This window comes from Chaetura pelagica, unplaced genomic scaffold (assembly GCF_000747805.2).
Source record: "Chaetura pelagica isolate M959 unplaced genomic scaffold, ChaPel_1.0 scaffold278, whole genome shotgun sequence".
In the NCBI taxonomy this organism is placed as follows: Eukaryota; Metazoa; Chordata; class Aves; order Apodiformes; family Apodidae; genus Chaetura; species Chaetura pelagica.
The window spans coordinates 2,562,136-2,588,374 of record NW_009954497.1 but is presented as its reverse complement, the minus strand read 5'-3'; the positions used below and the strand labels follow the sequence as shown (position 1 = coordinate 2,588,374).

The window sequence follows — 26,239 nt, the reverse complement described above, 5'->3', positions numbered from 1 at the left end:
ACCGAAATGGCTGTAAGGCCTTGTTTTAGAATTGGGGGTTATTTGAGGGCAGAATTTGAGTCCAAATGAGCGACAGCTCAACGATGTATGTAGGCATAATACGCAGTTTATAAACTGTGTTAGCAACAGTTACCACAATAAAATTAAAATGAAGATTTTTTTCATTATAGTTGCTCTTGCGAACATTTCAGTCAACTTTCATGTTTTGATATGACAGGTGATTACTAACCGCTTAATCAAGTATAATTTGCAGAAACTTTGTTTATTTCTTTTTTTCCCCCGGGAGAAAAGTTTTTTGCCAGAATATATGGACCCTCTTTTCTGGATTCATGAACATGTGCTGAACAGAAAGCTGTATTTTTAAAGACAGCCTTAATTTCATCTCTAAAAGTATTTCCTGGTTTGTCTTACATCCTCTTTGTATCTTGTTGCTGTTGGCTCACAGCAAGCCCAAATAAATACTGGAAAAGCAAAGACATGCATTAATATTGAAAAAGCAATTTTCAGTTACACCCATTTTGCCTAGCTCTAAGCTCTGTGAAAATAACCACCCACAGAGCTTGTTAGTACTCCTGACCTGGATGGTTTTCTTAATAAAGAGTTTAAAATAACCAAAAATAGAATGGTGGAGCCTTCAGTGGACAAGCTAATGCCTTTCTTAAGCCCTGAATTTTAAACCTGAATCACCACTGTACATTTTCAGGTGCGATGAATACACACCTGAAAGGGGGTGTGAAATATATATGCTAGAGTGCTCAAGCTGTAGAAACAAAGTGTGATGGTTACTTGAAGCAGTGCCCCCACCTGTGCTGCTTTTAAGTAATAACATGATTTTCAGAAATGGGTGTAGCTGGGGAAGAATAACATGTTCATCAAACTTTAAGTTTATAAAAGTTTACTGTGCACATTTCAGTGGCCAAACTCTCTACATAACAGGATTTATTAAAAAAAAACAAGTTCAGACCTATGTAAATGTATCAAATTTGATGTTTTATGAAGAAAAAAATATTGTTCATTAACTGATAGAATAAACTGCAGTTTTCTGATTACCTCTAAGAATATGCATTATAGGAAGCCATCATTTATTGCTTTTATTCTCTGATATTTGTGAGAAACTGGCCAAGTCTATATATAGATGGTTGATTTCTCCCACTACTACTGCCTGTTCTGTACTTTTTCCCTAATCTTATTTAGCATTTTCTGAAAATAATCATATTCATTATCAGCAACATACTAAAAATACTGCATTTCTAACAAAATGTGGGATTTTCACCCACAAATTTTTTCTTGTAATGTTTTTATACTGTTATGATTGACATTATCCTTCATAGAGGTTGCCAGTCCTCCACCTGCATGTCTTTTTTCACTTCTGTCAAATTAGAGCCAGGTATCTGTGGACTGCCAGGGAATGCACCATGGTGAATGTAGGTTTCTGCCCAGCAAGAAGCTCTGGAGGCTAAATTCAGTTTACAGTTCCTTGTATCATTGTTACCAACATCAATCACCACAGCTAGCTTATTCCCTGAACTCTCAAATAAACTATACAACTGCATTTTCCTTTTCAGTCAGCAGGACAGTCCACCTCGACATTTGTTCTCCACTGTCATTATTTGCTTCTTTCTAACATTTAAGATCCTGGTGTCACTGTGAGAAGCCACTGTGTTATAATCTGAATAGCAGGTACCTTTCCCAGCACATCTCCCTGTACAAGGTCTTTGGTCAGGAATGAAGAGACAAACTGGGAACCTCATTCACACTCTCCTCACCTACCTCCTTTTTGAGCAAAATTGTGTTGCAAACAACCCTGCTTTCTGTCTCTGCCGTATTACAATTCACTCTTAACATAGAAGATTGTCCAATTGGATATTGTTGGTTGGTTGGTTTTTTTAGCTGAAATTGAAACACCAGTCACAACACTTTTTATTTTAGGTCATCCTGGTCTCTTCCTAATAACTCCTTAGAACAGTTTAGAATAGGTGGAGGTTTTTTTTACCCCAAGTTAAAGTCAGGTCCCAGTGAGAAGTGTACAAAAATACCTGGTGTATGTTACTGTTTTTTTTCAAGCAGGTGAGCTGATACTATCACAACTAATTTTGGCAAGACCAGTATTTTATTTACTTGCAGGGATGTTATTTAAGATACCAGGGTTTTATTCATGGCTTCCGTATTGGAATTTCCTAAAAAAGCAACTCAATGTATTTTTTGAATCCTAACCTAGTTACTTGTTCTTTTTAAAGGAGTTCCTCCAGCAGGAACCACAGCAATCAAGGAGGAAAACACTCTTATTACAGACACAGAATCTGTGCATGCTGAAGGTGCTGTTGAAGCAAATGAAAACTTTCACCAAAAAGAACAAAACCAAAAGTTGCAGTCTCTTTTCTCTTTGCTCCGTGAAGAGGTTGAGCAGTTGGATTCAAAGATACTGCCCCTGTGTCTCCATCAGGTATTCTTTTAAATTCTGGAGTGTTACACACAATTTTGTTTTATTTGAGACATTTATTCATTAGGAAAAAATGCATTAATTCAACATATGCCAATATGCCTATGTAGACAGAGTGTTCTGCTGTGTAACAGATGGTCAAGACAAATCTCCTCTAAGGTTTTCTAATATACATTAAATTATAAATTGCCATGAAAGTATATTGTGCAATTAAAGGAAACACTTAAAGATTATTGGTTTTTCATTCCTCAAATGATGAAATTCTACTTTGGCAGGAAGATCTAGGAAAAAATCACTCTTCAACATACTTTAAATATGGTTTGTGAGTGATACAGATACAAGACAGCTAGTGTCTAAATAATATTTTGAATCTGGAGTTATTTTTACTGTTGCAGACTGATTTCTAGCATTAACTCCATGCATGAATGCTACAATTCAAGGCTTCTTAGTGTATTTTTTTCTACAGCACAGTTGCCACACATGAAAGACCGAAGGAAATACTCTGTGATTTGAAATGCAATCTTTTTTAGTAACTGGCTGGTGTGTTTTTCTTTCTGGTGACTATGACACAAGATGAATGTGTTGATTTGACTTGATGCAGTAATAGTTTATAGTTTAGTTGTGTCACACTACCAGTGGACTAGAAGATTTTTTTGTTTGGCTGGAGTGTCTAATATAGGCTATATATAGACACTATACAGTGTCGCGTTTCATTTAGTTCCATTATCTGTATTGTGCAAAATTGAATGATTGTCATATGTTAAACTTCTGAAAGGTGATGACATTCCTGCATTTTTATTCTCTGATATAAATAAGCAAAGAGGTCTTCTTTAGTATTTGAAATTATAGATATTTTACACTTGACACAGAATTTTAAATTATTTTTTTTACTCTGCATTTGAGTGAAGATGTTTGATATTGTTTGTTAATTTATTTGAAATTTAGCATGAGAGTTAACCATTTCTGCTTTAAGCCACGCCAAATTTGGTGGCTGTTCATGAGTCAGTACAAAGGTCTGGTTTGGAAAACAACACAGGGCAAAAATTTCAAAACTCTTTACAAACATTGATGAGTGTTGTTGAATGTGATGGAGGTGAAATTTGATTGCTGCTTTTTAGATGAGGAATCCAAGGTTGTTGGCTAAGCCTTAGGTTGTTACCTAAGGGTACAACCTTTTGAAAGTCACACTGGAACTGTGACAGAACTGAAAACAGAATCTCCATTTCCAGATTCAGACATGTAATCAAACACCCATCTCTTTTTTCCTAGGAAATATCAAGCATTCTGAATTGTGTTTGAATGAAAGCTAGCAGAATTTACAACAATCATGACACACTTTTTAATCTGGGGAAAAAAAAATAAGGAATTTTAAAGGTAGCATTCAAAAAAAACCTAACAACTGGAGTCCTTTTGTCCAGTGAATTTCAAATATTCATACTGTAAATATTTCAAATTCTACATATTTGAAATCCTTGTTGTAAATGTTTATTGTAAGTATTTACTGTAAATAGGATACAAACAGGAAGGTCATTGTGAGAGGCAGTATTTTTTGTCTTTTCCATAGATTGCTCTTTTCTCATCAGGTAGGAAACCTCGGTTTCTCTGTTCTGTCACTTAGCACTGTAATGCTTGGGAGAGCTCAGCAATGACCTTAATTTGGTCAGACATAAGGACACAATGTCAGTAACAGAACTCAAAACTCTTCAAGTCAAATCAGTAAACACAGTACTTCTGTTCTAGCTAATTTTTTTACTATGGTGTTTAAAAAATTTCTAAAATAATTGCTTGTTGTTGTAACAAGATAAAACCCAACAAACATTCGGGTAAATCCATTTGTCTGAATAGAACTTAATATTTCTTTTCTGTTTTATATTATTTTTAAGCGTATTTTATAGAATAAGAATACATCTACTCAGTCTGAACATTCGTACCCAAAATAAATACGAACCTGCAAAACATGTTTAAGACTATGACAAAAAGGTTCAAGTTATATTCTTCCCACTATAATGAAAATTATATAACCCTAATGATAAAATTAAATCCTAATACATATATTATAAAATTATAGAATCCTAATTTTTCTCTTTTTACTTTTGCAGATAGCTGAGACCTATTTTCAAGAGGAGGAATGTATCCTTTTACTTGTAGAAATTGTTACACAATATTAAAATAATCTGGCATTATAAAACATAAAAGACAGGTTGTGAGTCAGTGTTAGAATCAAGTGAAGAGCCTTAATTTATTCATGAGTGAATATACAATATGTTACCAAGTCCTTCTTAATCAGACAGCTAGAATGAGTAAAGTAATAAAACCACTTCCAAAAGTGGTACTGATATAATCATTAGTAGCTGTGCACAAACAAGGAAGTAAAAAAAATATTTTCTATGAACTTCTGTTTTTATAGTTCTGTTCTAAGTATTAGTAACTGGGAATGTGTCCAATCCAGATAGGGTATGTATTCTGTTTTATCAAATAGGGCACTGTTATAGTAAGAAAAAAATTATTACAACAGTTGATTAGAATATGTACTACAAGAGTCTAGAATAAAAATACCAAGCAAACTACTATGGGAGATCAGCAACCTGCAAACAATAACAACTTGTTATGTCCTGGTGGGTTTATGTCTTCAAGCAGCAAAGTGCTGCCATCAGGTCCTTGTGGGAATGCCTCCTGCCCTGTGTCATCTTCCAATACTGGTCATCTCTTTCTGCCCCGACACCCTGTCCTTACTGCAGTCCTGGGTGTAGTTGGCTCCTCCTCTGGCTGTGCAGGTGTTAGCTCATGAGCATCTGTTGTTTCTGATTTAGTATGTGTAACTCTTCCTCTTCTCCTAGGAGTATCAAGGGTTTCCACTTTCTCACCTGCATGTGTGTCTTCCTGAGTAGACAGAGATCCTGTGTCTGCCAAGAGGTTTTGTGCTGCTTTCCTAGCACTTCTTCTAGGAGTGACAGGAAGTTTAAATTCTGTTTGAAGAGGCAATGATTTAGACAGATCAAGGTCAGATATTTCTGAAACTTCTGCCTCTTCTAGTTGGCGTAAGTGAAAGGAGTTGGTCGCTAGGCTGCACCTCTTGATCCTTGACAACATTTTCAGTGACCTGTAAATTGGTATTTTTTAGTTTTCTTGCACTTCTGCTGGGACTAACTGCTGTTTTTAGCTTATGATCAGTGTCAACCTGGCCAGTTTCTTGACCTCCTGATGAACTTTTTCCTCCTCTAGTCGTTTTGGAAGTAGCAGAAGCAGTAAGGCTACCTTCAGCAAGAGAAGTTTCTTCATTAGCCTCTTCACAGAATCACATGGGGAGAAACAACCCCATGCACCAATGTAGGTTAGGGGTGGACCTGCTGGAAAGCAGTTCTGAGATGAAGAATTTGGGAGTCCAGGAAGATAGTAAATTATCCATGAGACAGCAAGGAGCCCTTGTTGCCAAGAAGACCAGTGGAATCCTGGGTTGCATGAGGAAGAGTGTGGCCCGTAGGTCAAGAGAGGTCATTCTCCCCATCTCCTCTGTCCTGGCGAGGCCACATGTGGAACACTGCATCCAGTTCTGGGCTCCCCAGTTCAAGAGAGACATGGAACTACTAGAGACAGTCCAGTGGAGGGCAACAAAGATGACTAAGGAATAATCTCTCTTATAAGGAAAGGCTGAGAGAGCTGGGCCTCTTTAGTCTGGAGAAGGCTGAGGGGAGACCTTAGCCAGACTCTTTTCAGTAGTTCCCAGTGACAGGACAAGAGGCAATGGGCACATGCTAGAACACAGGAAGTTCCATTTAAATATGAGGAAAAACTTCTTTATGGTGAGGTTGACAAAGCACTGGAACATGCTGCCCAAAGAGGTTGTGGAGTCCCCTTCTCTGGAGATATTCAGGACCCTCCTGGATGTAGTCCTGAGTGATGTGCTCTGGGGGATCCTGCTTTCGCAGATGGGTTGGACTAGATGATCTCTAGAGGTCCCTTCCAACTCTGACAATTCTGTCATTCGGTGATTTGGCAAATGCTAATCAGTCAAAAATCACATCCAGGTAGGTGGTCTGAGAAACTGTTGTAGGAAAATATGGGTAATTGCTTCTGGGAACAGCTAGTTTGGTGGTCCAGTTTACACTGATTTGTTCCTTGATAATACAAATAAGTTTAATCAAAAAGTTATAATAGTTGAACTGCTGCAAATTACTCTGATATCTTTCAGTAATTGTGGGACAGAATAATCATATTAAACCTTAAGGTGAAATTGTATTTTTAGAAAACGTAAGGCTGAGTTTTCCTCTGTTTGCTTTTTAGGGAAAATGATCAGACTATAAAACAAGAGGCAAGAGTGGTAAGCCCTTAAGGTCTATGTGATTCACTAAGATGTGTCATAAATTACAGCATCTGTGCATACAGATTGTTTCTTTATTATGTAATTTGTTACAAACAAAATAACAGCACATTGGCAATTGTAATGCTTAAATAACAAAGCACAAGAGACCTAGCCAAATTATATTAGCCTGTAGTACAAAACCAGAGAAAGAACTGTTGCAATATTAATAAAGCAACATGTAAAATAAAATATCCATCACTGTCTTAGAAGACTTTACTTCTGTGTTGGTCATCCTAGTTCAAAAGCACCCATCAAAAAATCCAAAATACTCAGCATAGATTAAAGCCATGGAAAAATTCTGTAGTGAATTATGGCTCTGCAGGGGGAAATGCAGTCAATTTGAAATGTATTCAAAAGTATGAAAGAAAGACAGTTTCTGTTTCATAGAAGTTGCTTTAATCGACGGGCACTGTATTTAAAGCTGATCAAAGGAAATCTTTTACTGCAATGCACACCTGATGTGTGGAATTCAACACCGCTATATAATACATATTTATGAAGGATATTTCCTCTGTACTTGCATCCATCAGTTTCCTGAGGTTAATAAAGAACTTGATCATGTTGCACTGTATTAATTATTCATGACGGGCATTTTAATTCATCCATTGTAGAACTTCATATTAACAATAATTCAGGGTTTGTTGCTGTGATCCTCTAAGGCTGTCTCTGTGATCTGTAATTCTGTTTCAAGTAAATTTCTTAAAGGCAGGGAATATTCTTTCCATTAATATTGTTGTTCTTAAGCCAAGCTATGTATATGTTGCATGAGGCTAACAAGAATAACAAGTACTGGTTGTGTGTTTGTAATAATTTCTCCAATATTCTAATTAGCATTAATAATGGAAAATTTTTTCTGTATTACTAAGAACTTCATTCACTGTATATCCATCCTTATTGTACTGTATAATTAATTTTCAAATAGCTGGCATAATATGGCTTTTAAAAGAACAACTAACAACTCAAACTTGATGAAACTAGAATTATCCTGTCTGTTACAAAAATCTATAATTACCAGTGTACCTTTGTGAATATATTGATAACCCCAAGGGAGAGGAAAGAGTTGTTCATATAGAAGAAAAGGAAGCAGAATGGTTGAAAAGCAGGAGGGTATTTTTGGAAAGTTGGAGATGAGGAAATTTCTTGAATACTGTCTCGAGTTGGTCAGTAGAAAGGAGCCATATTTTTTGTTACTTATGGTTATTTGCATATAATTGTATTTCTTGGTAAATACGTGCTGGTATTTGTATAATTGGTTTGCTTTTCATTTCCATTTATTGAATATGCTGATAAGAGTTTTCAGCATAGTAACACTTGTTTCTTTTCTACAAAAAAATTTAGTAGACTTAAGGCATCAAGTTACCTGCTGAAGAGAATGGGATTTTCATTTTTGGAACTTTCATGAACATCTTTAACTGCTTACTTGCTTTTTTAATGTCTGCTATATTTTCTTCCTTGAGCAGAAATCTGGATGCTAGCCATTATTCACTTTGGCTCAGTTATGTCAAATGTCAAATACACAATGATTGCACTTTCAAATATGGTGACAAATATTAATAAATGATAACACATCTATGTATGTGTGCATTTTTCTTTAACCTTCCATTCAGATGAGAAGGCGATGAAGTTCATTCAACTTGAACGACTATATCATGAGCAACTGCTTGCAAATCTTTCTTCCATACAGGAGCAGTGGGGTGAGTACAGGCTACAGTAATATGGTAGAAGAAAGAGTTGATTTGTATTTCTAAATAATTGAATACATTTTTGCCAGCTTAAAGATATTGCATTGCAAAAGCAGCATTTACATCAGAATTTCTCTGAGCTTGTTACAAGAAAAGTATTCCTGCTTTAGATTTCTTCTTCCATTTCATGAAAAAGGTCCAAATAGTTTGTCATTTTTTATTCTATTGAGACTTTGATCAGCAGGTGTTTTGACCTTATTTTTGCTTTAGGGTTGGTGAATATGATGTGGTGAAAATAAAGCGTGTAGTGAAGAAATACAATGCTTTTTTGCATAGTCTGAAACAAAATTAGAGAGATTATGCAGAAGAGTTGTCAATATTTCTCTCGTTTCAAGTATAGGTTTTATGTTAAGCAAACACTACTTTTATAATACTTCAGGTAAATCTTACTTTGATTTAATTTAGAAAGAAAATGGAAAACAGCAGTTCCAAGTTCAATTACAACACTGAGGAATTCAAGTAAGGAACTAAGTGGTGAAGAGTTGGAAAAGCTTACGAGAGTTTGCTCTTCACATCAGCAGTGAGTATAAGAATATTATTACTTTTCCAGTACTAATATGTTAGCACAGTCATTATCTACTCGCCAGTATAGATGTTTTAAAATAGTCAGTCTCAAAATATAAGGTGCATCCCGTTGACTTCAGTCAATTTGGTTATAAAGTGGTGGTTCTTTTTGTTAAGTAACTGAAATGTTTCCCTTATTGTCACTTTTCAGTATTTCACTGTGGTTTGAGGGATCTATATGAACTAGGTCTGAACTGTTACTACAATTTATTAGCTTGCTAAAAATGGAATTTTGAGTTAATTTTTAAGTCTTCTTAGGGAAAGTAAAAACCAAATGGTGTTCATTTAGCAAGAGAGAGACTGTAGAAGTGATGATGCTGATTGTTTCTATACCTATTCTTTTAATCATTGTTTTTAAATGCAATTGCCCAGCAGACTCCAGCACTCACATCTACCCTATAGGATTTTATTCCCAAATTCTCAACATTTTAGGATACTCCCCTAATGCTACAAGTCATTTTTGTTAACTTCTGTTGATTTTGTATAAGTTGCATAAACATTATTAAGCAGTGATCCTGTAGTTCCTCAGTGTGGCAGTATTCTGAAAAATTGTGAAATCTGTTTGTACCTGCTTTGTCTGAATCAGCAGCCTCCTGAATCAGTATATCAAAGTATCACAAGCTTTTGTCAGTGCCCAGGATGCTCTTCTGGGCAGTATCACGTACAGGATTGCAACCATGGGGAAGAAGATGATCTGTTATTCGTAGGTGAATGCCTACCTACTAGACATTGAGTTTAACAGACAGATGGAAAAATATTATACCAGCTGCTACTGAAAAAATATCAGCCAACAGTAATAAGGCAACTAACCATGTTCAAAGGCTATGAAAAGAACAGCCTGTGACAGGGGAGATGCTCTCAATCAGATGGGGAGATTTCAAGTACATTTACATTTGCTTAGTCAGTCTGGATGTAACAAAGGCCAAAATGTTCCAGTTGTTCATAGAGAGTATGATTTCAGTCCTGCATTTTTCCTTCTGGGTGACCATTACAGAATTTTGAAAACACATGTGCTGACTGCCAGAACCCAGGCAGGGGCTGCTTTATTTGTAGCCTGAACACATTTGGGCGGGAGCCCCTTGAAATGTACGCCTGCATTTACACAGGAAGAGGAGGCAACTGTAGCACCGTAGCTGCATGTTTACACCTGCAGCCTGCCGCTACCAAGAGGTTGTACTCCAAGTGCCTGCAGGGTTCCTCAGCCTACATTTCCTTCCATGACCTCACAAGCCCACAGAAAGATTAAGACTTAAGACTATTGCAATTTATATGCTGCAACTGGCATCACCTCCCTGTTGTCCCCTCAATTGTCACCTTGTTGAGAGTAACTGCTTTATCAGTCTAATTCTTCTGTGCAGCCTCATTTTAAAATTCAAAATTTCAGTTAGTTTCTTCCTTCAGTTCCTAGTCCTGAGAAATCCTGCAATTTAATAAAACTTAAAGTTTGTGTTCATTTGCCATGATTAGTTGTCTGTATTTAATATCATTACTCTTCCAAATTCTTCAGGCTAGAGCCTGTTTGCTTTTTTTGTATCATATATGTTTTCCCTAAAATTTAATCCCAATTTATTTTGTAAATAAAACTATAATTTTTAATTAATAACATGCAAGTATTGGAAAATGTGAGCAATTTGCTTTTGTAATTGAAAGTAATGTAATTTTTTCTTATATTCAAGGTTTACAGCTACATACTGGGTATGTTTGTTCTTTAAGAAGAGTTTTGAGTGTCCCATATTTGAAGTTTAAACAATAAAATTTAAAAGACAAGGCAACTTTAAAAGTTTTTGTTGGAATATGAACATCAGTACTTTTCCCTCATCTCCTACTTCTATTGGGTTTTTTTCAGTAGCTTTAAACAGAATTCTCAACATTCTTCATTGCTGTATGAAAGGCTGCAAGCCAGATCGTGCATGATAAAACACATTGTGCATTAATTTTTACACAGTTTGCAGGGTCCACTCAGACTGTTAGTGGTGCTGACTCACCTGTGAATCCCAGTGGAATCAGTGGAAGCTGCTGTATCTTACAGTTCCTAGAAAATATGTCCCAGTACAAGCAGGTCTGTGGAGAGGGAAATAAGTTTTGTGGGTTTTTTTTTTATTCCTCAGTCTCTGTCAGAGTGATCTGTATTTTTTAATACTGGTACAGGCTGAGTCCTTACATGATTTTTAAAGTTGGTAAAGTTCCCTCTGAGCGTAAAGTTTTACAGGATATTACATAGCTTGATAAGTTGCAGTAATTATTTTTTTTACTGGTTTCTCAATTAGGTGGAGCAATGTTTGGGATAATTGGTCTTCCGATGATATTCACATATGGTTCAGATCTGTGTATGCTAGCATGCTTCACTGTTGCAATGTAAAAAAAGTTCTGGGCCAGTATTAGAGCAGAGCAAAAGGCTTAAAAGATTTCCATGACATTTGTTATGAAGAATGTTGCTACCAAGTTGTTTAATTTATCATTTTCTTCTTTATTGCTACAGGCCACAAGCACCCAAAAGTAAGGTAAGCAGCTATTTAATTGAATTCTGCTTTGTCAAAGAGATCTAATAATATTAAAAAGATACTAATTAGCAATAATCTTTCCAGGTTAGTATAGCAACTGTTGGAATTTTGGATGTCTCAAAAGTCACAGTGCTCCTGTTTAATTCCAAAAATTACAGGAAATACTATCATATTTTACAGCTAATAGCTGCAGAAAATACATGGGAACGTGTTTGTTTGCTTCAGTTAATGGAATCAGAAAATTTGAAGGGAAGAGAAGCTACTGCTTTCAAACCAGGTATGTATATGTGTGTATACCTAGATGTTTTAACTATTATACTTTAATGACTGTGAAGCTGTTTCATTTGAAGCTAACTCATTTGCTGGATCTTCACAGATTCATCCATTTGTGCAAATTTTAGTTTTTTTTCACAACTGCCCAGTGGATGTACTATGCAATTTCAATTGTCATTCAGAATATTCAGGATTGTAATTAAAGGAATCACAGAATCATGCTGGTTGGAAAAGACCTTAAAGATCAAGTCCAACCATGTCTCTTAAATATGCATGCATGTACAGCAGCCTACATGAGCTACATAGAGAGTAGATACACTATTTGTATGTATAAAATACAGGGTAAACAATCTGATGACAGATATTCTGACTTGTGGCGTATTCTAAATTACATGTGATATTCTGATTTTGAGATACGTTTTTCTGTAACAGCACAGAAAATTAGGAAGCGGGGGGGCATTAAAGAGAAAAACATACTTCATTTGATTTTTTTCAGTACACACTTTTATGTCAGTTTCATTTTCCTCCTCCAGCTTTTGGGGCAGTGGCTGGTTAGGGTGTTTTTTTTAGAATCATTGGGTTCTTATGAAACATTTGCAAATTACTGAATTGTTAAAATAGAGATGGGGAATAGAGCACTGGTAGGCTACCAGGTTGTGCTTTTTCTCTCCTCTCCTTTGAGCAAAAAGTTTTTTTCTGCCATGTTCCGGTTACCAAAATTGGCCCAAACTGAGTACCTTTCCTCAAAAAAAGCTAGAATTTCTTACAAGATGAGGGTCAGCCTAAGTGACCTCAGGAGGTCCCTTTCAACCTAAACTATTGAACAAAGTGTGTATCAGTCAGGATGTTCAGGAGAATCAGGATTTAACAAAGATACAGAACCACAATTCTCTACATGTGTGGATCCTCCTCATCTTCATCCTTTTTTACTGTAGCTCCTATGTTGTCTTTTCTTGGTCTTTGTTCTTGTAACCTAACTAAACCCAAAACACTGAAAACATGAAACAAACATGTTCTACAGCTTAGGAAGCAGATCAAAAGAACCCAATGCTTTTTATTTTTGGATGGTTGGAAATTCCCATAGAAAAAAAAAAAAATAGGGACTTAAAATTTTTCCATTGTTTTTATGCCAAGTGGGATCAAAAGCTTTTTGGAGAGCAGAATTTCTGCACGTTTGAAACTTCTGAATTAAGGAGCATTTTGTGTTAATGTTAAAATACTGTAGTACAACATCTAGACATATTAAACTTAGTGTGGAATTAATGGTATAAATTGTGGAATTTTTTCATGCTTTTCTCTTAATGTAATTCTTGTCAAAATGTCATCAAAATCTTTTGCTTCCTGTGATATGTTTGTAAATTAGCATTTCTGCTGAGAATTTTCCAGATTAATGTTTTGTCTGTTCAGGTAGTGTGTGGTCAGTTAGCTACTGCTGCCTCTCACTGAGTCAATGCATCAGCAGAGAGGAGCTAAACATTCTTGTTGCAGTTTGAAGGTTTTGGGTAGGGAAGGCATTGGTATGAACTGACACAGAAATGGGAGAAAGAGGGTCTGAAACTCTGAATTTGTGTACATCGCCCAGTGCTGGCAAAAAATAGTTAAGCTGTGGCTGAGGGATCCAGCTCGGGACTAAAAGCAATATGGTCATTTGGGGCTATCTCTTGATTTTGCCTGAACCACAGCAGAATCCTATACTATAGTAACTATAGTTCCTAATATTTCAACTTTCCTGTTCAGCATTAGCCCAAATGGCCTTCCCACTGAAAATTTAGAATGCTTGTTTTCTGCTTTTTGGATGGGGTTTTTTCTCTACATCATAAAAAATGAGAAGTGTATAAGCTTTTTCCTCTTTTCTTGGAAATATATCTGTCAATCTGTGGCGAGAACTACTTCACTCAATCAGCTGCTAGTAGTACAAGTCTGAGACGGAAAAGGGGATTCTCAAGTGGTTTGAAGAATCCTTAATGTGAACTCATATACCCAAAATAAGAATTTATCTAGGAATTATCAATAAGAAGTAGGAAAAAGCATCTTTTCTGATTAAGCATTCAAGTATTTGTCTTAATTTGCCTTGAGTCTATAATGTGCATGGGTTGTCTAAAGCAGGTGTTTTGAAATAGGTATAAAGAAAATATTGAAAGCAGCTGAAAATTTGATGTGGAATGTTACAATGATCATTGCACCTCAGTTCCTCTATATCTGTAGTTAACAATGCCAGGATCATTTTATTACTTTCTTAGGAATAGAACCCAGAGCTCAATGGCCACTTTTCATGGTCAAGAATGTAATTTCCTATTCCATTTAATCTTTGTTGCTATTTGGGCTGCCAATAAAGGTGCCTGTTGTGATGTGGATGTATCCACTAGGAAAAATTGACAGATGGTAACAAAATCTTGCACCAATGATCTAAGCTGTGTTTGAACTCGTGACCTGTATGTGAAGGGCTCAGTATCCTGTTACAAATCCCTTGAGCTATCTACTCATCTGTGTCTATTTTCAAAAAGTCCTTGTCTCCTTGCCATTTCTTCTTTGAATGTTTCACGGAAGTTAGGTTCCCCATACCCCTTCTATCTGTTAATGTTGTTCTGTTTTTTTTCCTGCATTTTGATATATTTCAATATTCTCTTTTCCAGATTCCAAACTGGTCTTTTCTGTGCTACCTTATATTTCATTATCCTTTAAAATGGGGATAGTTTAATAAAGTGGTTCAATACGATGAATTAATAGAAATGTTTTTTTAAAAGGCAATCAAATGTGACCCTGTTTCATGTAACAACTTCAGGAAATTGCTTAGATTTTAAATGAAATTTTAACAAGTGAGAAAGGATAAGGTTGGTATAGAGATATTCAGTCATTCTTGTGAGAACATATACAGTTAATAAGGGCATTGTTTGATCTTTTCATTCATCTATTCATAAGACCTTTCTGCTTTTCACTATAACAAAAAAATGCAAATGCAGGTTTTCTAGAGTTATTAATTTGTTGTTTGAGGTTATTGCTCTTACTGTAACAGTGGTCCTACTATAACATAGTCTTAACTTAGTTTTTATTAAAGTATGAAATAAATGACAGTTTCTGTCCTAGCTAGCTTTATTTGGTATTCTAATTCTAAACACCCCCTTTGTCTCTTCATAAGCCTAAAAAGGGAGATTTGGCTCTGAGCTTTTCACAATGGCTAATAACTTTATTGAGAACTTGGGCTAACCATCTACTCCTTCATCAGCAGATCACACCAATAGTAGGTAAACTCACAAGCTATGTAGAATTCCCCTTGTTTCTCTCTGAAATTTCAGATAAGAAAAATCAGGCTTCTTTTGTATTGTAAATGTGTATACAGAGATAAACTGCATCCAGTTGCATTTTTTTATATGTAAACTAATTTATCCAAAAAGCAACTTCTGGTGTGGTCTTTTATGTAAAATATTGTAACTGGATATTTAATTTAGTGTTAGCCAAAGGAGATTGTTACCCACTTAATAATTTTTAATTGCAATTCTTTTAAGTTAGTATGTTTTCAGCTTTGTTAAAGAAAATGCAGCTGTCTCTCTGTGTGGTAGATACACTAGCACTTAAATAGTTTTCTGTAATAAAGTGCATTTGTCTGAACTCCAGGCTTCCATGAGGTAACTCACAGAAAACATGCTTTAGGAGGAACATGGCTGTTCAGAAAGATACATACATACTGTAATTGAAGTATGGGAGTAACTCTTTTCAGTAGGGCACTAAAGTATGTACTTTGCCTGCAGGAATGTGCCCAAATACTTCATTGAATCAGGAGTCAGCTTTTCAGACTACTAACAAAACCTTTCTTCTGACTCGAGCATAAAATACCTGCCCTTTATGGGAGTGCATTTTAAAGCATTAGGTTACAATGTTATCAAATCACAGTATACTCTTTCCCCCCTGGGCTGATCCTTTGAATCATTTAAAAACACTGGAACTGTTTTTCCTGTTGCACATAGGTACTGAAACTTGTCCTGGCGTTGGACCAAAGAAAGAAGATAAACAGCTGAGCACTAGCTCTCCAGGGGAAAACAAAACTGAGAGAGAGACAGAGGCAGCAAGCCTTTGGGTAGCTGCAGGAAAGGACCACATGGAGGAGCAGCACTGCAGTGCTGAATCTACGTTGGAGCCACACACCCAGTCCACAGGGACAGTGGGCAGGCCTTCTTTAGGCTGTTTATCATCTGGGGATGCCAGTAAAGATAACAGTTTGCAGCTGAGAGAAGGACAGCTCTCTAAGGATGCAGAACAACTAGAAGGCACAGCTGGGGAGCCTGGAGTGAAACTCCCTCCGCAGCCAATGGTCGATGCTTTGGTTTTAACAGATGCTGATTATATGCCTACTAATTTGGTTCCTACTGATAAAGATGTGCAAACGAATAGAAATCTGCTCAGGTCAAAATATGCTCCTGGCTCATCAGAAATTGCCAGTGGCCAGCTTGGAAATAGTGATTTAGAGCAGCAACAGGAACAGCCTGATGATGACGAAAAAACTTTGCAGGACAGAACTGCATCAAGTGTGTGCACTGGGTGCAATAAAGTGTCTGAGCCTGAGAGTGCTGCCCATTCACAAGTATGCAAGGAAGTACAGAGAACTGCAGGACAGGAGCAGAAGATAAATAATGAAGAACAAGAAGATTTATTTCTCAGATTTTTAAATGGTAACATAATAGACACCGAAGAATCATTTGCAAACTTAACAAACCAAGAGGACTTGGACACTGTTTCAGATATTTCACCTGAACAAGCATCTTACAACTCTCTGGAAGATTTATCACTAGATGACAGCTTTTCTTCTCTTGATGAGCTTGCAAGAAGGATAGAGATTGCTGAGGTAAATACTGTGAATCCTATAAAATCAACCATGTTTATATCTCAGTTGAAATATTTTAGATATTCCCAACTTCAAAATGTGTTAAATACTCTTTCATATATCACTTTTTTTAATCTGAAAGGAAGTCTATACTTATTTAATTGTTCTGAGTTAATTCAGAAAAAAGTTTCTTTTTGCCTGCTTGCCTCCTAGACCAGCAGTACTCTGTGTTTCTATAAATTAGATTGATTTTTACGTATGAGTCTGAACACTTATTTATTCTGGCAGAGACTTTTAGGAGATGGGCTGTTAACAATTCCTGTTAAATCACAATTTAATATCCAAGATCTACATAATGCCTATGCTGTAATGTGGTTTGTTTTTATTCATAGAATAAAATTTGGTTTTCTATTCCATATAGGTGAGCACTACATATGTAATAAATTCTGTATATGATTGTATGGACTTATTTTGCCAAGTTTAGGCAGTTTTGTTGTTCAACCAAAGCTCAGAAGGAGCTTCGAAGCCTCAACCCACCTCTCTGAAGCACTGCTGATAGGCTGCAACAAGGATATGTGCTTCATAAGCTGACTTGCTGTTCCAAAAATACAGAAGATTTATTGCTTTGGACTTTTTTGGCAAGCTACGTGAGGACATCTTTGCTTTATTTGTCTTCTGGTTTTGGTGCATTTACAACCATAGGACCTTAAAAGCTTATTCTTTAAATGAAAAAATGAGATTATTGTGAAATGATGTGATTCCAGATGCTGGAGGGGGAAGACTTGTAAAAAGGTATCTTCTTAGTTCATCTCTATTTTTAGTGCATTTAACAATGCAACATCCCTTGGCAATAAAGTAACAGTACTTCTCTAAAGCTCAGAAGCTAATGGCAGAGACCAAGAACCCATAATCACTCAGGGACAGCAGCCAAGGGAACTGAATACTGGCAACCCATGCTGATGTTATTACATGTTTGGCAAAAATCTCCAGAGCTGTAAATGGAGCATTTTGTTTTTTCTGCCCACCTAAACAGCTTCTTTGCTTTCCAAGATCATTCATCCTACCCTGTCCCTATAACACCCTGTTACTTGTTTCTGTGGGGTGTCAGGAAGCATGCCACATACCAGGACTGAGGGCCATGTGTACAGAGCTGTACACAAGCTCTCGACAGCATGCAGATGTGCAAACCCACATACATTTTCATATATGTAATCGAACTTTTGCACTAAATCCATTGGCTTGTGTTCACTTGGAGGATGGTTTTGAAAAAAAGCATTTTATTGACAGTGCTAAGCCCATATGCATGTATAACAAGAGTATTTTAAATATCAAGCCTCAGGATTGCATGTTTTTTTGAGCCCACTGAAAGTTCAGCATTTTATGCTACATGAGAGAGCTGTTCTGTTTCATGTAGAAAATTCCTAAATTAATCCTCTACCAACTATTTTTAAATTGTTATGTTTGTGCCATTTGCATTTTAGAGGATGGGATAGAAAGCAGCAAATTGATAATGATTGAAAAATTACACTCGTATTAATTGGGCCAGTGAGCAATGCTGATGCTTTACAGGGAATCTAGGTTTATTCCTAGTTTGCTACCCCAATGCTAGGACTGCCAGTACTCTGATGGCAGTGTTGAGTCTCTGGAGAGGTCAAAGCACCTTGAGTTTTTCCATAGTACTTTTTCTGGCCAAATAAGGCATAATGCTGTCCAGCACTGGTGGGAGCTTTTTTTGAATCATTCTTAGCAAGAGGCCTGAGTTTTATGTGAGGCAGAAGGTTTAAATCCAGGAGAAGAGAAGAATTAATCTCAATACTGATTAAAATCTGTATTATACAGCATCTGGGGCTGTTTTGCACTACCTGAAAAGTCTAGGTGCAGCAGGGTGAGCTAAGGACAGCACAGTAGCTTGTATTGTTTCATTATACACTTCTATTTTCTTTTTCCAGCTAATCTTACCACTTATCATTACCCTAGGGTTTGCTTCTCAGAAGTGGTGGGCACCTGCATCTTCACTTGAAAATACCAGGAATTGAGAGAGTTTGGCACCCCTGAGAAAACAGCACTGTTAACTTGCTTTCGCTGATCTTGTTTTTGTGCTAAAATAAGACTACTGATGTTTAGACAAGCAGACTGATCCTGAAGCCTTTGAAGTTGCATTGTTCAGGCTGTGGCCATGTAATTATGTGACAATGTTTTCATACAGTAGTTGTGAAAGAAATACCTAGATAGTGCATCAGTAGCCACATGAATTAAATTAATTACATGAAGTGTAACAGTGTGATAGTAAAAAAAAAAATACATCAGTCATCAACTGTGATAAAACTTGTCATAGAGTATTTACAAAATTGCCACAAATAAGTTAGAATGGAAGGCAGAAATAAAGGTTATTTCTCATAACCTAGGTACAAAACTCATATGGTAGGATAAACTCATTAATATTTTTCAATAGAGGTGTAATACTAATTTACTGAAAATGGAGAAAAGCATTTGTGTAGAATTTACAGTTAGAAAGTTTCATTTCACTCATAATGACAGAAAAAGAATCATGTAGTTCTCTGATTTAGCTTTTATGTGGGCTACCATTTACAATAACTAATTACAAATCTGAAAATACACTAAATTCTAACTCTGGCTTAAAATAATTGCAAAACTAAAACAGTGCTTTACATATTGTACAATTCCTTATACTGGGCATTTCTTCACTAGTACAAACCATGCACAGCAACGTGCAAATGATGGAAATCACTCTCATTTTATAGAAACTAGATTCATACAGGGAACAGAGAGCTTTGAAGCACAGTCAACGGTTGGCAGCAACAGATATCCATTGTTCTTCAAAAATTGTAATTTGAAATCTATTTGAAAGCAAATATAGTTGGACTCTCTGCCACAACATAAGGTAGTAGTAGCTTTTGGTTGGTTCTGTTTGTACACCAAGACTTCTAAAGTCATGCTGAGTATGTACTAACTAGGAGCTGCAGAAATTAAGTGCCTGCCTATCTGCTGGATATGGAGACAATGCCTTGCTGACATCCCTGTCTTTTTGCGTAGTTTGGCTTCTGTAGTTCCGAGCTCGCAGGACTTACGCTTCCATGTGAAATGCTTACAGGGTATCTGAGCTATTTATTGCTGCATAAAGAAGCCCTGGTACCTACACAGGAAATGTATTAGTAGAAAAATGGTTTGAGTCTGATGCTGTGGTATAAATACTGAATCTGCTAAGTTAGCTCCTTTTCAAAGTCAAACTATTCACATAGCAAATGTATTTTATTAGCAAAGGTGTTTGCTTACAGCTCACACCAGGGCAGTCTTGCTTTTTGTCAGTTGGACATAGTTAAGCATTACTGCTTTAAAAAAAATCTGGTATTGCTAGAAACAGAACTGTAGGCCTTTGCCAAGTAACTGAACAAGGAACACAGCCCACAGAAAAATAGACAAACAAAATTCCTCCTTGAGTAGTTCTCTGCATTCAGACAAAAATACTTCATAAAATGAAATTTTCTTGCAGTGTCTCTTGTTTGGGGGATTTTATTTAGTTCTGTATACTACAAATTATTCCAGTAGTCAATTTTAGTCTGTTTTCTCTAAAAGCTTGAAGTGCAGGACCTTATTTTCATAGTCATTTTTTTTAGGTGTTTATATACACAGCACTTTTTGAAAAAAATATGCATAATGTAAAAAGGTGTTTTAATATTTTATTTGTGCATGTTCTTTAAAACTGAGAAGAGACAGGTAGTGTAAATAGAACTTATTTTTTCTTATTCTGAAGCCAGGATATTAAACTTCAGCAGAATCACCTAGTATTAATAGTGGTAAAAAGAGAAAAGCTAAAATATTTAGCAAAGTTTCAATTAAAAGTCATTGCTGCTTTACATTTTGACTGTTGGTCAAAATGCCACTACATACCTATATGCCATGTACAGTTCCTATACAGTAATTATAAAAGCTCCAGTCAAAAGATTTTGTGAAGGCCACCAGAGTTGAGTGAGCAAGCTCAGTTACATAGATGCTCCAAGAGCATATTTTGTTAATTATCTAACTTAAAATTAGGAAAATGTTTGATGTTTCAATAGGGTCCTTTATGAAGCTCCTTTGTGTAACACAGAGCTGTTCGCTGTGCAGCCTAGCCTATGTTTTTGCTTGTGTGGTTCAAGTCAGGCAGAGGCTTGACTTGTGGTTAACTGTATTTGCCACAGTTCCCTCATTAACTTCCAATTTCCATAATATGTTCTGCCTTTTTAAATTCCTCCTGCCTCCTAAAGAATGGATGGAGAACTTCAAGTCTTGCATGGCAGCTACTTCCCTCTCCTTGGATTAAGGGGAGATGGATCAAATACAATCAGTTCGTATATTGCTTTGAAATCTTTCTAAATTAAAGGTAGAAAAATACATATACAATTGTTTTAATGTAGCTGAGACTTTACTTGTAGCAAGATGGACCCGATATGAGAAACTTACTGTAATTTTTGTGACTGAAAATTAAGGAAAATAAAATGTGATTTTTACAATAAATATTTTTGAGAGGTAGCAGGAAATATGGTAAAAAACAAGGTGTAAATATTGCTTTATGCAGTATTACATATGTTTGTATTTTAACAATAAACTGTATCCTGATAAAGAGGCATAGTTTTGTAGGTCCTTTGCAAAACAAAACATAAGCCCGAGTTATGTAACTTGTGAAATTCAAAGGCAGACGAAACCTTATAGGTATGAGTTATGTGTCATTTAAAGGGGAAATTCTTAAAATACAGTCAAGGGCTTTTGTTGGGACAGGAGAATAACACCAGCCACACTGATTTTATTGCAAAATTAAAAGCCCTTGTTCCTCCTTTTTAAGCAAAAGATTGTGTTCAGAGTAGAGAAACTTGTGCTCTGTCAATTAGTTCTTAATATATTTAGAAGTAAATCCTGAAACATAGCCATGTAGGCTGACACAGAAAGTAAGTGAACCTCATTGTAGCAAGATTTTCCTTTGCAAGCTTTTACATAACTGTAATCACTGAGGCACACATTTCCACATAATCCTGTCAAGGATAGTCCTCTGGTTTTAAGCCTGGAGAAGACAGAACTTGTGAGACAGTCATTCAAAAACTACCAAGGGTCAACAGACAAAATTAAATATGTCAGTTTGAAATGACTGCTCACAGAACAGACCACCACATATTAATCTTAGGGCAGCCTGGTAGAAACACCCCACCCTCCCTCAGTTACATTCGCGCCAAGTGCAGTCCAATCCCCTTGCAAACATCATGTGAGGTGACAGCCAGTCTGCTGCGTGGGTGGTGCCAGAGGAACCATTGATCCTCTTTATGAAAGCAGTGCCACACACAGAAGCTTAAAATAATCTACTCTTTTAAAGGACATAATTTCATCTCCATCCTTCCAAATAAATAAGTCAAATTAATGCACTCCTACATGATCCCCGTTCCTTATCACAACAAGGAAACGTAACTGTTCATTTTCTGGCTGGCCTGATAAATTCTGTGAGGCTAACGTAACATTACCAGTAGAAGCTTCACTGCAGTGTACTTGTCTATTGTGGTATGACACTTGTGGGCTATTATTTCTGGTTCGTTTTTGCCAAATAGTGGTCCTTCATATGTTGACTTAAGAATTACTTTCCACTGTCTCCACCTAAGAATTTCTTTCCGCTGTCTCCACCCTCCACTACTTTGTAAGTATATTGTTTCATTAAATTATCCATTCAAGCTCCTGAGCGGGTAATCAAGAGGGAAAGTGAATATCAAAAGGGAAAATGTTTGGCAGAGATCAATTTGATCTTCTCAGTTGTGATTTTGGGAAAAATTTTAAGACTCTAAGCCTACACCCACAGTGGTCTACTCTGAGTTGGGCAGCGTTATTTGTCCAGTTGAGGGCTGTAAAATACTGCTGGACTAGGGACCTGCGTATACAATTGCCACATTTACCAGTTAAAATGTTGCAAATGCCAAACACAGTAATTGATACAGTGCCTATTGGATTGTGCTCTGTGTTTCACTGTGTTCAATGCACCATCTCCCCTATTACAGCATGCATTGATGTATTATATAAGCATGAAGCAAGTTTAGGGGCATAAGTCATGAAGTAATTTGGGTTTTGTTTTTCTACAGCTCTTGTAATTGCAATGCAAATGAGTTTTTATGCATGGTCTTCTAACTTGATTAGATTATGGAGGGAGTTAAGGAGTCGGTATGTTTTCTTATCTGTAGCACAAATGCATACAGATTTTCAATTTCACAAATATTATCGCTGGTCTACAGAATAAGTTTTTAAAAGTTGTACTCAGATTTATGAAGATGACTGAGACTTTTTTCAGGTAAAGATGATCTCAGGATAAAAAAGGACATGTCTAAATATGCTTCCTATTTTCATTTCTGTTTATTACTAGAACACCAATAGCTACTTGCTTAGGAAAGCATTTTTCTCCTGATACTTCCCCTACTTTGACTTTTCTAATAACTAGGAAATTACAGGCTGTTTAGGCTGCTGTAACATCCTAGTATGGCTTACTATATACTCTTGCAGCTAAGCCAAATGCTGTAGCAAAGGAAAGAGAAGTTATGGTTTGTTGACTTGTGGACTGCATTGCTGTTTGTGCAAGCTGTTTGGGTGATCAGCCTGTAGGGAAGGATTTTTTAACTGCCACTGTATCCAGAGAGCTTATTGTGATACAGAGCTGGAATCTACCCAGAGTACTGAAGCTTTCTTCTTCACCAGGGTTCTCTTTTTGGTTTTGTGGCCCCACTGTAGCTTGTGATTCACCCTGAAAAAACAATTGAAATGCTGGAAGATTAATTTCACGATAAATATTTGATAGTCTCTGCAGGATTATATCTTTGAAGAGGCCACAGCTGTGTCACTGGCTTCTTATTGCCCTTGGATGATTGTGTTTATGACACAAACCCTCCTCACCACTGCCCCAACCCATGTGATTTAATGAAGTGAGCTTACAAAAGAACTGTTGCAGTGAATACAAAGTTTGATCCAAACAGTGAAATGTATGTGTATTTAACTTTTCAATTAAGGGCAAGCAGTCAGTAGACAGCAGAATGATTCTGCAGCTGATTTACATGCTATGAAATTGTTATATCCAAAAAGGAGATTTCTCAAGTGCTGCCATGTTTAAGAAAAGTAGAGTGCAAACCATTTATTAATTGTTTAGCTCATTTCCTCCTAAAAGTCATAGTTAAATAGAGCTCATGGTTCTCACATCTCTTGTGCTACCCACTGTCTTTCCTGATAGATTGCCCCAGCAGAGGGATTGGTGTCTATATTAAAGAAGAGAGATGACAGGGAAGGAAAAACAATTGCTCAAGTCCAGCAAAGGCAAACAAAGAGAAGAGTGCGATTCCAAGAAACAGAAGACACACTGGATCAAGGTAATTTAAAGCTGTTGATTCATGGGTTGCACTCTTGGAGTGCAAATGATGTTGAAATATTTGTTCACAAGAGTAGGGCAAAGTAGGGTGTCTGTTCACTTTTTAAAAGTCAATCAAGTAATAAGTGAAGGTGATTAAAAATTATTCTGTACCAGGTTTGGGTAACAACTACAGAAGGATACAATAAGTACATTTCTATTTTAAAGCTTTGTTGAAACTGAAGTCACAGTTTTTTTCTGCTGCTGAATGATTTGTGAATGGTATCTAATGTTTAGAGCTTAGAGGTGGGAGGTGTAGGCTTTCTGCCTAAATCTAATCCTTGTAGGTAAAGGAGAGAAACAAGTCTGTTGTGCTTTGTCCACAGGTAACTTTCCAGCCCTTTCTAGTACACTGTGGGTTTGGAGGTTGTCAGATATTAACCTTGATTTATAATTAAACATCCATATATAAATTTGCTAGCTGTCATTAAATTTGGCTAAACACATTACTGCCCTTCTGATGGGCTAAGTAGCCTCAGAAGAAATACATTATTTTGTTATGCTTTCCTTGACATTTAAGATCTCTTTTATTCAAACTAAAGAGGTGTTAAGAAAAATATTTTTTGTTACTGATGATAGTACTTTCTATATCTACTGTGTGTGCCAACCACTAATTGGTATTAATGGACATCCTTAGTGCTTAAAAGTGTATTAAGTGTATCTCATACACTGAAAATAAAATCCATTCACTGCCCAGAAAGGAACATTTTTTCTTGACATTATTTTAAAACAATTTATGTTTTAAATAAAATGTCAATTAGAGTTTATCTTTGATTTTTTTTTTTCCCCAGGGATTTAGTGATTCAAAAGGCAAGTTGTTTATTATTAATATTTTAAATCTGATTCCAGAAATTCTTGAACATTTCTTCTTCTTTTCTTCTTTTCCCTTGTTTCTTCTCCCTAATGTAGAGTGAAGGGAGTCCAGAAATTTTCTTAGAGCCTCTTCAATCTGACAGAAAGTGTAGATGTTGTTCATGCATACAAATTACCAAGGACACATGAGGTTGTGAGGATGTAGCAGCACCTCTGCAACCTCTTTATTGCTCTTACTCTGAAATAAAAACAATATGCAGAGTTCCCACAGAATAACTGAGATGTAAAATAACGCTTCACGTTAGCCTCCCTCAAGGTTTTGTTTCGATGCTTACAGTCAAAATGTGAGAATGAACACAAACAGTTCATGGTAGCTCAGTCAGTGTCAGTACAAACAAAGCAAGAATGGTAGTGCAGGTTCAAATGAAGCAAGAAAATTTCCATTGGTTTTAGTTTCAAAGCTTAGGTTGCATTTCGACTATTTCCATGAAGGAAGGCATTGTTTTCTGACATTCTCATAGTTAGGTATATTTTGTTTCAGTGTGGAATGACTCCCCAGATGGTATTAGCAAGGACAGGTACACGTTGCAGAAATGAAGCTACATAATAATTTAGGTCTCTGAAAAGACTAGATGGAGAATACTGTTCCTGCTATGGTCACTTTGATACAGTGAGCATTATTGTGTTTACCTCCTGACCCACTCATGGTAAAAATCTATCTCAGATTTTCTCACGTGCATTCACACTGCTTTGTAATACTGTCGTTTTTCACCTTTTCTGCTCTTGTATTTACAGATGAAGTAGCTGGTGGCTCCTGTGTTTTGCTGATCCTGCTGTGCGTAGCAACTGTTTTCCTTAGCATTGGAGGAACTGCATTGTACTGCACCTTTGGTGACATGGAATCCCCTGTGTGTTCTGATTTTGCAACCAACATGGATTTCTATTATACCTACATATTGCAACGTATGGAAGAACTCAAACACTGGATAGCCTTTTCATAGTTGAAATGAGTGGACACGGCACATTGAGAGCTCGTCAACGGTTACTGGAGAGGGTAGAAAAAACTTGTGATTTCAAGTTCTCCAACACTTGCCACCTGCAGATGATGTGTATTTGATGATATACATTTACTTAGAAATCAAGAAATTCTAGTTTAGCAATCAGGTGGCAAAATGGTCACATCTGAAGCTGTAGCAGTGTGGTATAGGAGAATAAAAAGTTACTCTTCAGCCTTTTGAGAGTAGGCAAGTAGTGTTTTGACAGCTTGAGCAAGTGAAGAATAAAGAAGAAAATAAACTGTCTTCTGTATG

At 36.4% G+C, this 26,239-nt stretch overlaps 1 protein-coding gene across 1 annotated transcript in view; it reads left to right on the top strand.

Moving 5' to 3' along the window:
* CNST (consortin, connexin sorting protein) overlaps window positions 1–25,930 on the top strand; it is a 31,538-nt gene extending 5,608 nt beyond the window's left edge. The window contains exons 2-10 of the mRNA XM_010004579.1: window positions 2,238–2,443; window positions 4,540–4,570; window positions 8,408–8,494; window positions 8,948–9,062; window positions 11,586–11,607; window positions 11,788–11,884; window positions 15,843–16,717; window positions 23,943–24,078; window positions 25,725–25,930. Of these exons, the coding sequence (XP_010002881.1) occupies window positions 2,238–2,443; window positions 4,540–4,570; window positions 8,408–8,494; window positions 8,948–9,062; window positions 11,586–11,607; window positions 11,788–11,884; window positions 15,843–16,717; window positions 23,943–24,078; window positions 25,725–25,930 (1,775 nt within the window). The remainder of the gene's footprint in view (window positions 1–2,237; window positions 2,444–4,539; window positions 4,571–8,407; window positions 8,495–8,947; window positions 9,063–11,585; window positions 11,608–11,787; window positions 11,885–15,842; window positions 16,718–23,942; window positions 24,079–25,724) is intronic.
* Window positions 25,931–26,239: the final 309 nt, after the last annotated feature.